The sequence below is a fragment of the Eublepharis macularius genome, chromosome 1, assembly GCF_028583425.1.
Source record: "Eublepharis macularius isolate TG4126 chromosome 1, MPM_Emac_v1.0, whole genome shotgun sequence".
Lineage (NCBI taxonomy): Eukaryota > Metazoa > Chordata > Lepidosauria > Squamata > Eublepharidae > Eublepharis > Eublepharis macularius.
The window spans coordinates 24,677,300-24,693,929 of NC_072790.1; the positions used below are offsets into that span (position 1 = coordinate 24,677,300).

The 16,630-nt window shown below is 46.8% G+C and overlaps 1 protein-coding gene across 4 annotated transcripts in view; it reads left to right on the plus strand.

The window, feature by feature from the left end:
* Positions 1 to 7,453: 7,453 nt before the first annotated feature.
* Positions 7,454 to 16,630, plus strand: part of LOC129325865 (cytochrome P450 2K1-like) — a 69,005-nt gene continuing 59,828 nt past the window's right edge. For all 4 annotated transcript variants that reach the window (XM_054973863.1, XM_054973847.1, XM_054973839.1 and 1 more), the window contains exons 1-2: positions 7,454 to 7,868; positions 14,849 to 15,011. In XM_054973863.1, coding sequence (XP_054829838.1) covers positions 7,686 to 7,868; positions 14,849 to 15,011 — 346 coding nt within the window. In that variant the 5' untranslated portion in view covers positions 7,454 to 7,685. The remainder of the gene's footprint in view (positions 7,869 to 14,848; positions 15,012 to 16,630) is intronic.

A 16,630-nucleotide genomic window follows, 5' to 3' on the forward strand; every position in this document is an offset into this window, starting at 1 on the left:
TCTTTTCCTTTCTTATCTGTTATTTGTTTAGCTGTACAACCTGTTTCCTGCTCTGGGCTTTATTTTTGGCAGCCGCAAGACTGTCCTTAATAACAAGGAGGAATTGGACAACTTCATAGAGGACACTTTCATAGAAAGCCTCAAGGAATTGGATGTCATTGACCAGAGAAGCTTTATTGATGCTTTTCTAATCTGACAGCAAGAGGTAACAGAATCTTTAAACATGCTATGTAACTACAAGTGAACCTTTCATACCTGTGTAATTTTTTTTTCTCCTGTCACTGTTTGGAGAGGCAGTAGGCAAGCGAGACCACCTGAAGGAATATGCCAGAGCCCTAGCCCAGGTGAGCGTGATCTTGTCAGATCTCAGAAGCTAAGCAGGGTCGGCCTTGGTTAGTAATTGGATAGGAAGCCTCCAACAAAGACTGGGGTGGCAGAGGCAGGTAATGGCCAACCACCTCTGTTAGTCTCTTGCCATGAAACCCCCACCAGGGGTCACCATAAGTCAGCTGTGACTTGAGGGTATACCAATATTCCAGAACAGGCATTGGTTGAGTATAGAGTTGTAAGCCTCCATTCACCAAGCACCTTTTCGAGGCCATGAGGTCTCAGTAAGGTTATCACCTGAAGAGCTCCAAACAAAGACGCATGTTATGATGCTGTAAGAAAATGACTCATGGACTTTAGTATACCCGTCTCATAAGATATTAGATTTTACTTTGCCTTTTGAGGATGTGGTGTATTCCTTCTGTGAGTATTTGAAATAAATAAAGAACATTTATTTTTAATAAAAAACAAGTGTTCGCCTTAGGGCTCGGTAAGTCAAACTTCTTCATTAATGTTATATATATTATTATATGCCCCTTGAGTTGATACAACCTACTTAAAGTTCAAAGAGATTAATAGAGGAGATGAAGAATGTGTATAATATCTACATCTTTGAGTTTTATAAAATGATGTCACAGTAGATTGACCTATAGAACAAACAAATTTTGCTTAATGCTGTACAAAATGGCTGCTGCTATAGGTTTCAGTTCACTCCAGTTCAGTTCACACTTGTTTGTTGAACTTCTTCCCTCTCAGTCACAGAATACTTTACTTCCTAACTTAAAGGTTTGTGAAATATGTTTTAAAAACTCTGCTTTCTTCAAAAGCCTAATGGAGTTAAACAGCCCATATGAAACGAACCTCTCCATGTTTTCTGACCCTTTCAGTGTGGTAAAATTCATGGAGCACTCTTTGTATTTATTTGTGGGAGGATCATAAGGAGAGAAACACAAATTTGATGAAACAATCTGGAACTCTTCTGTTTATACAGACGGAATAGAGAAGTCTCATGTTGATATGCACACATGTATTTTATTCAAACTGCTCTTTTAATTTAAATCCTTTCTTCTTGTCTCCTAGGAAAAGAACAAAAACAAGATTAATGAATTTTTCCATAATAAAAACCTAAAGGCTATTGTCTGCGATTTATTCGGTGCAGGCACGGAGACCACTTGGACTACCTTGCATTGGGGCTTGTTGCTGATGATGAAGTAGCCTGAAATCCAGAGTGAGTGCTTTCCATTGGTTGGTTTCCATTATTCTAGGACAGCAGGATTGGCGTCCAATGGCACCTTAGAGACCAACAGGATTTTCAGGGTATAAGTTTTTGAGAGTCAGGGCTCCCTTCTTCAGATACTATGACTCTGACTCTCAAAAGTTTAGACCCTGAAAATCTGGTTGGTCTCTTAAGATTCCACTGGACTCAAATCCTGCTGGCCTACTGCAGATCAACATGGCTACCCACCTAAAACTAACATTATTCTAGGATATCTAGATTCCAGTTGCACATAGTGATAAGAATGGAAAGAAATGAGTAACTTATACTTCCGGTTCCCCCCACCCAGCTGCTATAATGTCGAAAATAGATGGGATTGTGAACTGCTTGAACTCTTCATGTTTTGACCTCTAGAGCTTGCATAGTTTCCGCACTAACTTTACTTTCTCCCATTACTGCTGCTCAGTGGAAAAAAGAGTGTGTCGCCACCAGTGCCAGTTCCAGGTTTTAGGGTTCCCTGGGCAGAGAGTGCTCACCTGCCCCCTCATGCCCACTACAAGGCTCCCCTTCTTGCCCTCCCACCCATATGCCTCCACTTGCCTATGCATTCTTCTTTTGCCCATTCACAAGTGCTCCCACCACCTACAGTCAGAGCTGCTGACACTGCTTGCACACCTTTTCCCCACTGGTGCTGGGTAGTGGGTGCATCTAAGAGAGCCACTGCCATGGTCACCAGGAATGCTGGCGCTTTGAGCTCCACCCATAAGCCCTTTGCAAGCAGCTCTAGGCAGCAGATGTAGCTGGGAGCAAAAGGTGACAAAGTTACTCAGGGTCAAAACCCACGAGACGCACGGGTGAGTGCCAGATCCTGCAAGGATCCCTGGAAATTGTAGTTAAAAAAACCAGCCGCTCGATGTGAATCTCAGCTCACATCACAACTGGAGGAACTTTCTCTCACACACACACTCTCTCTCTCTCTTTCAAAAATCCTCCAGCAGCTCAGGATGGGGGTGGGGGGAGGTTGAGAATGACGTAACAAGAGATAGGGGGAAAGCCGAGGTGTTTTGTGAGCGAGCAAGAGAAACCCAGACCTCCCGTTGTTCTTGTCCTGGCAGGGTCCTGTTACATCCCCCCGCCGCCCCGTCTCTGAGCTCCTGAAGGAAAACTAGCCGACTGGATTTTTGAAAGAGAGAATCTCTCTAGTCAAATGGCTGTTCTTTGCAAAACCCAGGAAGCAATCCCCTCTACCTTCACCACCGTGGGGGTGGCTAATAAAACATAATATGGACCCTTCTATTTGGGTCCCAGAGGAGTCACACGCCATTCTTTCACTCAGACCTCATCCCCTGGCTGATACTTGTGGACTGGGTTAGACACAAGGAGGGTTTGCTGTTCCCTACATACTTTGAATCTGCTGCAGCCTGCAACGATTTACCTAATGTTGTAACCTGGTTTCCTAGCTGACAAGGGTCCCCATTCTCACATGCCCTTCTCCTGTCTCCCATTACCGGAATACAGTAGGTACAGCCTTCCTGATCCGCCTACCGGTCTGTCCTTTTACATCTCCCGTTACCCACAAATATTTTATACCTTACATAGTTAGTTATTCCATTGGCCACTGCCCTCTGAGCTAAAATTGCTTTCACTTGGGTATGGGGGGGGCAATTACTCTTAGAGCTCCATCCAAAGTGAAATGCTGTGTCATTTCTAGTATCCGCAAACACGTGGAAAGGCTTTTCCGTGGTTAGCAAGGCCAGGGCGGGGCTCTTGTTAATGCCTGTTTCACTTGTTCAAGGCAGTTTTTTTCTTCAAGTGTCCAAACCAAAACCTCTGGTTCTGACATGACTGACTTCTTAAACAAGGCTTTGTTTTGCTGGCATACCCTTCTATTCACACTTTACAGTATCCCATCAGACCCAAAAGGGAGCAAAGCGCCCTTTTGTCCTTTTCCTTTAAATAGTTTAACAGCTGAATGGTTGCTTGAGCCACCACTGTATGAGAAGGGGCTCTACTTGTAGCCCTCTCCAGGTTTTTTCTTCTTTTTTCTGAGTGAACACATGGTCACCCTGGTGGAAGAAGAATCCAGGTTAACTTGAATACCCAATTTTTCTAGAATATCCCTTCCTGACAACGTCACCTCCCTTGATTTCTTTAAGAAATAAAGAGGCTGATGATAATCTTTTCTTTCAGATTCTTTCCCAGTGTAGACTGGGCAATCCCAGTGTTCACTAGGAAGGTAATTTTTCTTCCTCAGGCCCTACCTTTAACTTTATTAAGAGCTTTGCTAACAAAGGGCCTGAGCAAATAACCCCTTGACTTTCTTAATCCTCCAACTCCATCAAGTTTATGATTTCATTGTGTTTCTTCTGTTAAGAAAACACTCTACCTTCCAATACCTTTTCTTTCCCCGACTAAAACACCTTCTTTTTCCTAGACAAATTCCAGGTTGTACTTATCTCGGGCCTTGTTTACCCCTACCTTTTCCATCTGGCTTCCCAGCCTTCTGCCTTTTAATTCACGGCCGTGTCCTCTTCCCCTCAACCTGCTTCCCCTTCACACAGGCTGAGTTATTTGGGCCATCATTCTGACTTTACTCTTCATCTTCTCTTCTTCTTGCCTCACATAACTTTCTTATGCTTCCTTCACCAAGTCCCCTAGATTGGATTCTGTCCAATCTTCCTTTTCTCACTCCTCTTAATGTCTGTCCATACCTTGTCTGACAAATTGGACCTTTAGAAGCATTTGTGCTTTCCTGGCCATCTGGGTCCATGTTTGTGTGTTTCCTCATATTCCCTGTTAACCTTTTTACATACTCATTTGAAGTTTCATCTCTTCCCTATGGATCCTGAAATGCCCCTGAAAAACTCTGTGCTGCTGTATTTGGATCCCAATTTGGATTACTTATAGGTAATTTAACATCGGTGGCCACCATCTCTAGGTGGGTGGTCTTTTTCCCACTCTAGCATAGCTGCCACCTTAATTTGTTTTTCACTCCTGTCCTGTGAAGAGGGTCAGAACATACTTTACACTTTAGGCCAAGTATTGATACCTGGCCCCAAAAACTGACCCAGCTGTTTTGCCGCCCCTTGGGGTCTTCTACCAATAAGAGTAGTTCTTTCCTTAATACTCTTATTTCTGTTCCTGTAATTAGTGATTCTCCATAACCAAATCCTCCATTCTGTGCTTCCAAGGGCACCTGTCTGAGTGGTGCCAGTATTGTTGTTTCTTTGGTTTCTTTTAAAATTTGCCCTTTCTTGTGTTCCAAGGGTAAATTCACCAAATCCTTCTGGAGTTGTCTCAACTTTTTCCTTAGACCCTGATATGGGTCTACCCTATTGGCTTCTGGGGGGAGGGCTCTTGTCCCTCTCCCTTTTCCTCATCATCATCAGGTTGGACATGATGACAAGGAGGAGGCAAATTACCCAAGCATTCCCATTTCGGCAAGGGAGATGCCGATGGTTGATAGATTTTTGGGACCCTTCCTTGGTTGCATCCTCAAAAAGACATATTTCAGCATTACAACAACCATATCCACACAACTGCATAATCGCTCTCCTGTGTGAGAGAATTTTCTTTATCCTTTCCATATAACTTTAAAGTTATCTACCATCTGAATTAACTTCCATACCTTGGCCAAATGAGACCTGTTGCCACCTTATACTTTGGCCATTCCTCCACACAGTATTTAACCATTACCTTTCCCCTTAAACCCTGTGTTCCCATAGTACTAGCTCAGCACTTTGACAATAGTCTCAAGGGACTGTCCGGAGGAACATTTAGAGAACCTGTCGACTCGCCGGCCAACGCCCTGAGAGAACTTTTATCTGTAGAGCCTTTTCTTGGACTCTTATTCATTGTCCTTGTTCTCCCCCTCTAACCACCCAGGTATATACCATAATAAACCAAATAAACCTTATCTGGGTCTGTACGCACAGGGTTGCCTGGTTGTTTTTCCAATCCCCATATACCTCATCAAAATGTTGTATCACTAACTCTGGCTGAGTGAGTGCAGACTTTGATCCTCCCATTATTACACAAAGACCAGACAAGATTCACACACCGATCGCCCTGTGGCATGCCACTTACTTCACACATTCAATGAATTTCCAACCCAAAAACCTACAGCAACAGCGGGTTCGGATGAGTCCCACCGACTCTCCTACTTGGGCTGTGCTAGGGGGTGATCAGGCCCCTCTTCGTTCCTAAAAAAGAACGGTACCCCAACTTATTCCATACTCACGTACCTGGGGCTGCTTTAGCTCAGTTGTTCCTGATCTGCGTAGCGGCCGTTGACGCCTCAGACAGTGCCGCCCAACTCCCGAGGAGAGTAGAACCTGTTCCTGAAAACAGGGGGCGCCCACAGGTCTACCTGGTCTGGAACTGGGCAGCACCGGACTGGGGGTCAAGAGGGACCCCAAGTGTCCCCTCAAATCCCGGAGAGCCCCCAATTATGTAGCAGAACCAGGGGTACCAAGGATTGAGACCAGACAGTTATTCAGGAAGGACAGGCATTTTATTAGCCGGCGGGGTCCCAGTGTGACTAATGCCACTGAAGACTGAGCCCATTGAGCAGAAGAACAGACTTGTCTTATATAGGCAAAATGCATAGTTACAACACAAGTTACAGTTACAAATTCACATACTGCTGTCCTCATGGCTTGAACACGTGTATGTGCCTATTGCTCCACATAAGGTTACGTGCCTGTTAGTTCCTCATTGTTCCCGGAGAGAGTTGCGTACTCTCTCAGACTGACTGTCTTCTGATAAATTTGCACTCTCCTTTTCTAGGGCAGAGGTCAACTGTTTCTCTGGGGCAGGGGTCTGCTTCAAAACTACTGGCTGGAAGAGCTGCAGTAGCTGGGAAGAGCTGAAGAAGCAAGAGCAGGAATTGCTGGCTGCTGAACTCATTGACTGCTTGAGACCAGCACTGTAGTACAGACCTGCCCCCCTTTGTCTTGTTAGGAGAATAGGGGAACTGCTCCTTGGGCAACAAGCAAGCCCCAGGATTCAGCCAGCAACTTCACAAGAAGAGTCCTGCTGTGGCAAGGCCTTCTGAATATTTGGGACGCTCTTCCAGGCATAGCCTCTGGCCAAATCCCCAGAACTGTCTGCATACTTTACCAAGGGATTGTGAGTAGGACTTTGCACTGGGGTCACTGGTTATTGATCCAGTACTGAGAACTTTGGGAATGTTTTCATAGTTGTGTGTAAATAAATTACAGTTATATTTTGAATTGGTAAACATACCTCTGGACATTGAACCTGGTCCTTGGGACTCTGGGGGTTACACAAAGATAAACAATGGACAATGCTAATATTAAAATGAATAAAATGTGGGCCAGTGTTTTTTTTCTTTTGTGCACATCATACTAGTCACTCTACAGAAAAATGCAGATTCACACACACACATATCCCTATTATCTAGAAAAGCTGAAATGAGGAAAGTCGCCTCCATTTCTTTCTTTCAAAATATTTGCCATGTGCTCAATGAGACAACAGTTCAGAAAGTCATTTTCAGGTTTTCGAAATTTCTCTCTAGCAACAAGTTCAATTAACCCAACAACTCACTAGCAATGCTATTCTTTGGACCTGGTATATGTGTGTGTGTTTGGTGCCCTCAAGTCATAGCTGACTTCTGGCACCCCCTGCTGGGGTTTTCATGGCAAGAGACTAAGAGAGGTGGTTTGCCATTGCCTGCCTCTGCAACATGGGTCTTCATTGGAGGTATCCCATCCAATTACTAACTAAGGCTGACCCTGCTTATCGTCTGAGATCTGACGAGATCAGGCTCACCTGGGCTATCCAGGTTAGGGGTGGACCTGGTATATAATTAACTAAAATAACCTTCCAGATAAGATTGTGCTGAGCCTTCAGTCAGGAGTCAAGAGAGTTTAGACCTGTTCTGTTCATTTGATAAATCAGACACCACCCACTGAATCACAATCAGGGTTTTTATAGCTGAAGTACACAGAAAAAATAGTTCCCATAAGATGGATGGGTTGAATTATTTGTTAGAATCTATATAGGGCTGCGTCTATATGAACAATTTATGCTGTGCATTTCAGTTGGCAGACACTGTCCTTGATCAAATTCTATTGCAAATTTTGCTATAACCACTGCAGGCAAATTTCATTATCAGGAAATGGCTTGGATGGATCCTCTTTCTGTGTTGTTCCTATTTCCCCTGGCAATTGCATTCCTTTGGAAAATGAGCCATTTCTGGAACAGCAGTAGCCATAATCTTCCACCAGGACCACAACCATTACCACTAATTGGAAACCTCCACCTAATGGACCTGAAGAGGCGTTACAGAACCCTGTTAAAGGTAAGCTTTTTGTTCTTGTCTCTTCCAGATCCTTGTGTTGTGCTGGTCTTGTAGAGCAGAGAGACTTCAAGTTTCTCCATCCAAAAGGGATGCATTAATGTGCAAATATATATGTCACATATGTGCAAATATATATGTCACACAACTTGTCTATGCATTAATAAAACATACTTGATATATTGTCCTGACCTTAATGGCCCATGCTAGACTGATCTTGTCAGACCTTGGAAGCTAAGCCGGGTTGGCCCTGGTTAGTACTTAGATAAGAGGCCACCAAGGAAGTCCAGAGTCACTATGCAGAGGTAGGCAATGGTCTCTATTTGTATCTTGCCTTGAAAAACCTACAGGGTCACCATAAGGCACATACAAATTGAAAGCACTTTCCACTACCACCACTTAACGTATTAGTACATAAGCGGTAATAATTGTCAGGACTTTTTTGTGGCAGTACTCATTTGTGCTGCGTATCTTTTGTGGGTTCTCCCAACTCCTGAGGGAGGAATTGATGTATATCAGTCTAAATGAGTACCAGAACCCATTAAAATAACAAACAAGTACTGGTTGTGGTCATAACTGAACTCCATTAACTCAACCCTTGCAGTGCCAATGACAAAATCAAAGACCTCTTTCAACTTAAATTGAAGAAAGCATTCCTCAAAAACTATTTTTTCCAGAATTTAGATCGTATCAATCGGATAGATTCCTGGAGAATCTTTAACCCAGTTGAAAAGAACTTTTCATGGAACGTATTCAAAATTTAGTGAGGAGAGGTGTCCCCATTAATAATAATGGAAATGTAGAAAGTTGGAACAAAAGTTATGTCTGAGGTATAGCATGCTCTGGTAAATCAGTCAAGACCTTGAAAATCCAATACTTCTCTGCTACAACATGAAGCATTAAGGTGCAATTCAAAGCAGGTTGATTCAGAATCTTACTCAGATCTACTCAGTGAACCTTACTGCCAGTACTGATTGGAATTGTATGGACAACAACCCAGGCATGCCTTGAGCATAATCCAGGAAGTCAGAAAAGTTGTCACGTTTATTATGCCAACAAATTCCTACAATCTAAGTCGAAGGAAAGGAAAGAAGAGGAAGTATTCATAAAACATGTAGAAGCACAATGTAAGTTACACTTAGCTAAGGGTTTATAAGAAATTATTAGTAGTGTACCAGTGAGTAGAAAGGTTGAGAGAGCAAAACATTGGCAGAAGCTGTGGATTGTATGAAGCAGATGTTCTTTAAATTGGGTAATTGGGTAAATTGGGTAATTTCTTGCAAAAATTGCAAGAAATTATAAGAAATTGATTCCATCCATAAAATATACTGGAAAACCAACACATAGTCCTGAGAAAACTGCAAGACGACTCATGTGCTGTGTAAAAAAAAATAAATCAAAGAATACTGCTGAAGAACTGGTAAGAAAATTCTTAGGAGAACTGGATATTTCACAAATTTCATGAGATGATGTGAAGAGTTAAATATGCCTGTTAGCATGGAAGAAATCCAGAGAGTGATTGTGAATGCTAATTTAGAGAAAGCACCTATATGATGGATTTCCAGTGCAGGATGATAAGAAATTCCAAGCAGAAAGATTGCACTGTCAAAGGTGAGATCTGATATTCCTGACTCCTGGAAACACATTATTGGCACTTATCCCAAAAGTAGGAAATGTCTTGATTATTATTAGCATCCTATAGACCAATTACATTAAAATGTTATCATTTTTAGAGTGGTCTCTGGTAGACAGTCAGGTAGTGAATAGTAGAATATAGATAAAAATCAAATGGATTTTACACTAAGGGGGAAATGGTATTCAGTACTGAGCAGATAATTAATGCAGTTCATAGAACTAAAATGAAAAATGAGCGATATGCACTGGTGGTCTTTGGGGGGATGGAGGATAAAGAAGTACATTTGACCAAGTAGAATGGATATCTCAGCATGTCCGAGGCCCGACTCGGGGGCCTCAGACTCCGAGTACCCCCACCCCCCCGCGGCAGCAACCACCCCCCCCTGCCACCTACCTGGGGGGCGAGGGGAGGGCAGCGGAGGGGCCGCCGAGAAGGCCCCATGGGGTGGCGCGCGGCACGGCCCTTGCTCTCCCGGGGCGCCGGCCGCCGCCGCGCAGCCGGCCGCCGCCCCGGGCCGGCCCCCGCTGGCCCCCGCGGCTCCGCGGCGGCTCCGGCGGCAGGCAGCGCGCCAGCACAAGGAAAGGGCCGGGGGCGAGCCGCTCCCAGCCGGGCCGAGCGGGCGGACGCCGGCGCAGGCGCTCTCGGCCGGCCCAGGCGCTTCCCCACCGCAATGGGGCGGGGGAAGGGAGGGAGCCAGCCGGGCCGACCTGGATGCTGGGGCGGAGGCGGGCCCGGCCGGGCCGGGCCGGGAAAGGCCCCGCCCGCTGCCCATCAGGGAGGGGGAGGGCAGCAGAGGCAAGGGGGCGGGAAAACCCCACGAAGCCCACCAACGGGCTGGGGCCGGGTGGGGCCGACGGGCGTGGCCACACCTGGCTCAGGTGGTAGGGATGGCCCTGGGTGGGGGTGCATGGGACAGGGGGTGGAGCTAAAGGGGGAAGAGGGTATTTAGGAGGGCTCCACAGGTTGGTCAGGGAGGAGAAGGAAGCCGGCTGCCCTGACGTTAAGGCGCAGTCGGCTGGGTGGAGCCACGTGCTGCCTGGACTCCCGGTGCAGACAAGGGCCGCCCATTTCTGAGGCCACCTGGGAAGAGACCCTCGCGCCCTGGGCCTAGCGACGGCGGCCCGACGCTCGCAGGACGGATCCGCCGAGGGGGCCCCACCCCACGCCGCCGCCTACACCGCCAGGGGGCGCCCCAGGGCATGACACAGCACTATGCTGAGAAGAGGTAATTTAAGAGGAAACTGTCGGATGAATTCAAGCAGTCTCCCCATTGTTATCTGTAATGTATCATAAATATCCAAAAGGGATTTTTTTTAAAAAAATTACTGTACATCACTTTAACTTGTACGTGAATTTTAGACAGCCCCCTCTTTTTCTTGATGGTGCATATTCTTCCTTTCAGGTAAATAGGATATTTGTTATTCTCTCAGGACAGTTAAATAACCAGGATTATTACCAGATAACAAGGGTATCTTTCACATGGGTTTTTGGGAAGCAGCTTTTCATACACATGGTATATTTGTGTATCTCTGGAGGTTTCCTTGGCTTTTCTCCAATTTTCCTCACACCTCCTTTGCTCCAAAGTTTTGGGAAAGATCTAGTAAAGCCTGGATTGAATTCCTTCTTCCTCCATGAGGGGCTTTCTGTTTTTTAAAAAATCGGCATTAGAGTACTGTTATATCAATATATCCCTATAACAATAGGTGTAACAGTTTCTTTGAATCCCCAGCTTTCATTTTTTAAAGAAGTATGTCTCTAGATGTATTGGAAAAGGATATCTTCAGAAGGCAAGGGAATATTTCCCGAACTGTTTTCCATGGAGGAACCCCTAAATTAACTTTTCATATCCAGAGGAATCCCATAGGCCAGAAAAAATGGATGGCAAGGAGCTCAATTCAATTACTATTAAATTATTGTCAAGAACATTTATTTGTAAAGAGCTGGGATTAGTGGATCAACTTACATTGTGAGAAAGAGTAAAGCATTTACTGCGCAATCCTATGGCCGCCCGTAACGCCGGCATGGCAGCACAGGCGGAGCTGCAGTGCCACTGGGCCGGATCCCGTGCCAGCAAAGTGCATGTGCAGCAGCGGTGGCAGTGGCGCAGAGATGCAAATCAGAAGAGCCAGAAAGCGTTGTGGGCAGGGCGGAGGCGCGGGCGCCACTGGACGCTGCCAAAGGGTGCTGTTCCTGGCAAATGGCTGGGGGACGGGCCAGAAAAGGTGCAGCCAGTGAGCAGCTCATGATCCTGGGCAGCCTCCAGAGCAACAGGCAGACCACGCCCATGCCGGCAGACCGCCCCGGCCCATGCGTTGGGTGGAGCTTGCAATCGGGGAGGGGTGGGCATGGTCTGAGGAGTCGCTTCCCCATTTGCCCAATGCAGTATCAAGTCCAAGGCGGCCGTGTCCAGAGATGTTGGCATGAGACGGTCAGGCACCCTGCCATGAGGAGCCCAGGGAGCCCTGAACCGAGCAGCAGTCATTCTCGGCAGCAGGGCTCAGTCACCAAGTGACGCCTTGGCGGGATGTGCCTGCCCGGGATGTGGCAACCATTTACCGCCACCCTCATTTCTTCGATGATGGGGTCGGGGTTCATGTGAGCAGACCCTATTCCCTCCCATCTCTCACCCCCTGGCAGCGGCTTTCCACCTGCGGCGACCCTCTTCCTGGCTTACCAGAGGCCAGCAGCTCAGCCTATCAGGGAATGAAAGTCCTCGGTGCCTCCCCTCTCCCCGCAGACATTCATGGGCCACGGTTCAATTTCCACCCCTCTGCTTGACGTTACATTGGGGGGAGGAAGGGGGCAGGGAGGCTGAACGGGGTCTGCTTGATACATCTGTGGGGATGTGTGAGTGGAAATGTGTGATGGGGTGTTGGGGGAGGGGCTGACAAAGTCAGGCATGCAAATACAGAAGTTTGTTGTTTTTCAACTCGTTTTATTAAACTGGAAAGAGTGCCATTGTTCCTAGGCTGGAAAGGGAGCCAAGGCATTTCGCACAGCCCTCCGTCTTGCTCCTAGAGGCAAGGCTGAGATGCGGACTGCTGTGAGATATTGCTTCCTGGGCTGAATCCAAATGTTACTCGCAGAGGATTAGGGCAGGGCAGGGCGGGGAGAGGCGGACATGCTCGGGACGTGCCTGCAAGAGAAAGACACATATGTGGGCTTTGCCTCAATCCACGGCCTGGGCAAAGCCCACACTCCAACGTCTGAGAAGATGCACATAGTAGAAAGCAGCAGCGGCTGCAGCAGTGACCAGCTGATGCAAGACCGTCTGGCGAGGATGCACTCTGCCTTGAGGTGCTTTTACCTTTAAGGGAGGAAACGGGCAGGTAGTCACAAACACCTGGTCAAGGGTAGTTTTCTGGGCAACTGCCTCTGGGGCAGGCAGGGGCTACCGCCATCGCCCCCTCCCCTGCAGAGCCTCACCTGAAGGGGCTAGTGGTCAGGTGAGTTCAGGTGATGGGGCAGGTAGCACTAATCAGCGAGACAGGTCAGCTGTTGCCCCATCTCCTCCTTACCTGTCAGTGCTTCCTTGCTCCTTACTGAGCTGGAACTTCAGAGTCAGGACACCTGCAAGGAAACAGGAGTGGCTGTTGTTAGTTAGCCAGACATTCTGGAGTTTTCCCTTCTTCCCTTCAGCGAGTGCCCACTTCTCCCACTTTTCTTGCAAAGTCCCCAAAGTGCACTCAGTGCCTGCCACCGTGGGCACCCTCTCTCCCTCCTCGTGTTTAAACTGCCCACGGCACACAGCAAACGGGCAGAGCTTCCAGCCATGTGCTCACTTACCTGAGAGCGCGGGCTGTGCTGGCCAGATGTTTTATAGGGTGCAGCTGTGGGTGATTGAGTGCGGGGAGGAGGGCTCGTCCACGCTGGGAGCGCACGCTGATTGGTCCCCATGATAGTTCCCATCCTATGCTCCTTCAGGCCACGGGGGCGTGGCGCTTGGAGAGGGGGCCGAGTTTTCGCCGTTCAGTGGGCACCTATGGGCTATGCCTTGTTCTTTCGTGGTATAGCTCTTTTGCACCGCTGTGGGCGTTCCTGCTTCTGGAAGGGCTTAGGGAGCAAACTAACTCTGGCCTCACCCTCCTCCCCACCCCCTCCTGTGCCGACGCGGGGCTCTATGCCGCTTCTCTGCCCCCCAGCCACCTCTCGCTTGCGGCGGCGCCAGCCTGCCAGCGGTGCTGCGCCTTGTGCCACCACCGATGGAAGGCCATTTACACGCACGTAGGAGCCAGTTCCGCCGTCGCGAGCCTTAGTTCGGTTCCTATTCACTTTCCCTGCACCCCTTAGGATTGCACTGCCCATCTGTCTTTTTGTATTATCTAATCCTTTTTCCTACATCAAATCAAAATAAGTTGTCTTAAACATCAAAATAAAAGTTTACATCCAAAGTAAATATAATGTTTACTTGCACTGTGGTATTTGGGCTTGTATGCATGGGATTTTTTTTTTTGCAGTATTTCAATTTTTTAATTTTTTTCCACGATTTCCCATAGAATTCCTGATGTCATCCCATGGAACCCTGGTTGGGAAACACTGGGCTAGAGACGTGCTTTGTCTAAAATGAAACCTGGGGACCCCAAGAACCTGCTACATCTATAGTTACAATCAGGGCTTTTTTTCAGCAGGAACGTGGGGGAACGGAGTTCTGGAACCTCTTGAAAATAGTCACATGGCTGGTGCCCCCCCCCTGATCTCCAGACAGAGGGGAGTTGAGATTGCCCTCCGCGCCGCTGCAATCTCAACTCCCCTCTGTCTGGAGATCAGGGGGCGGGGCCACCAGCCATGTGACCATTTTCTCTGAGGGCAACCCACTGAATTCCGCCACCTCTTTTCCCAGAAAAAAAGCCGTGGTTACAATGGCGTATCGATATTCTTTAGTGATGTTTTTCTTAATTGCAAAGCCCTGGAGTGTCAACTTCTGAGAGATTTGGCAGGGAAACTGTGGGAAACCTGCTGTATGGAGGCTGTGTCACTGCTGCGTTTGATCTGCAGCTGCACAAGCAACAGGAAAACCACAGAATGTGGTACAGGATTAAGAAATCATGCGTGTGTGTAAAAAACACAGTAATCAATTAAATCTACTTTATCTTACACACTCCCAAGTTGTCAGTGAACCTGGTATACTTAAAAAAAAAAAAGGAGGGTGAGGGACTTGTTATTGGTGAAGTGGTATAAAATAAGGCAACGATAGAAAGGCCTGGAACAGGAGTTGTACGACATTTAGGTTCCAGTTTTAAGTATATCTATTCACCCAGAGATTTGGTGTTTAAATTGGTACTTAACTGGTCTTTCTGAGTAAGCTGCCACTGTGTGATCTTTTTCATTGCTTAAAATTTCATTTCAGTTATCCAAGCAGTATGGTCCGGTCTTCAGCTTCCAAATGGGATCCCAGAAAATGGTAGTTCTGGTGGGCTACGAGACTGTAAAGGAGGCTTTGGTGAACCAGGCAGATGCATTTGCGGAGCGGGGCAACTTCCCGATCTTTGACGAGGCTACAGGAAACTATGGTGAGAACATTGCTTTGGAAGAACAGGCAGTCTTGCTTACTTATGTCTCACTGTAGCAAATTATGCTGGGAGATATGAAAAGCAGAGTTTTCTAAACTATAGAACTAGACTGCAAAGTGGCAGCAACACCCTGGCCTCTGGTGTGGCAGACCACTTCCGCAGCCCAGCAGCAAGCGCCACACAGCCTGGGAACAGTCCTGCCACCCAACACGGTATATATAGGAGAGGTTCTGGAATTAAAGTTTACCCATTGGTCTTGTGTTGTGTTGATTTACACTTTGAGCTTGTTCCGAGAGAAACCTCTAGAAGTCAGGGACAAACTTGGGTAGCCATTTTGGTAATAGTAACCAGGGACAGAGTTCAGGGTGGCCTTCTAACAGTATCAGTTGAGGGGGAAATCTTGATCCTCAGCCCTTAGTTTTATTCAAGGAAATGCCATAGGGGAAAAAATTAAATAGTACATATGGAACTAAGTGTTGCAGTGTGGAAAAGTTTGCCCATTCTGGTTGCTGATTTCCTACCCTTGTCCTCTCTCTCCACTGAGCACAGTTTGGACCTTTTTCCAGCCTGAGGAATCTTTTTCAACTTAACTGACTCTTCCTCTGGGGGAAGAATGACTTAAGGTGGATGAAGGCTTTATACATTGGTTGAAAGCTCCTTTGATGATGGCTGGATCCAGCCCAGCCTTCACTGTGGGTACGCAAAGGAGTGCCCATGTGCATCTGTACAAAGAGCACATGGAAACCACATTGCACCCCTTCATTAATGTGCAGGACCTCTTTCTATACACCTAGGTTTTGTGAACACAACCCTAAGGGTCATGCCAGTGTCACAAACCCTTGCCTCAGGCTTGGGCTGACCTTTCCCTACCCTGAGGTAAAATTTCTCCTCTCCAAACCTATGAAGCTGTATACTGGTCTGGGAAGCCTTTAGTAGTGTGGTGGATGTTTAGCTTCAACTTCCTTTCTTGTCCCACCCTTAGGAATACGTAAGTGGAATGGTTACCAAGTCCAAGTAGGGGAAAGATCAGGGGTTTGCGCTTCCCATAAACAGAAACTGGCACACAATTCTTGGGGAGATTCAAAGTGTAACAGAAGGTTTATTTACAGATAGTTAACGTAAGAAGGCAGGTAGGCAGGTGTTTGAATTGAAGTAACAGAAAGGTTTTTGTACAGAAACTTCACTGGTGTGAGGCATAAAACACTTGGTATGATTCTAAGTTGCTGGCTTCTTTGAGAGATGTTGATGTTATTAGACTTAAAGATGTTAAAGTGAGTTCTTTCAGAGGTACTTGGCACTGCTTCACAAATGCTCCACTTTTAACACACACACACTGAGCATGACTTCTCCTCCTCTTCACAGACCTTAGGGTACTCCACTGAGTCAAACCCTTACAAGATACTGGCAGGTGTTATAGTTATGAGCTATAACCCTGTTCCTGGTGCCGAAGGGGAGACTCCTTTCTACACACTTCCTTGGCCCACTATAATTCCCAGATCTCTTGAGTCTATGCAGGAGTTAGTGCTGTCTTTCCCACTTTAGTCCAAGGACTAAAAGTGCTTCAGGAACGTACTGATTTAAGGGAACTCCTTCCCTTTCTGCCTCACATAGAGGACTCA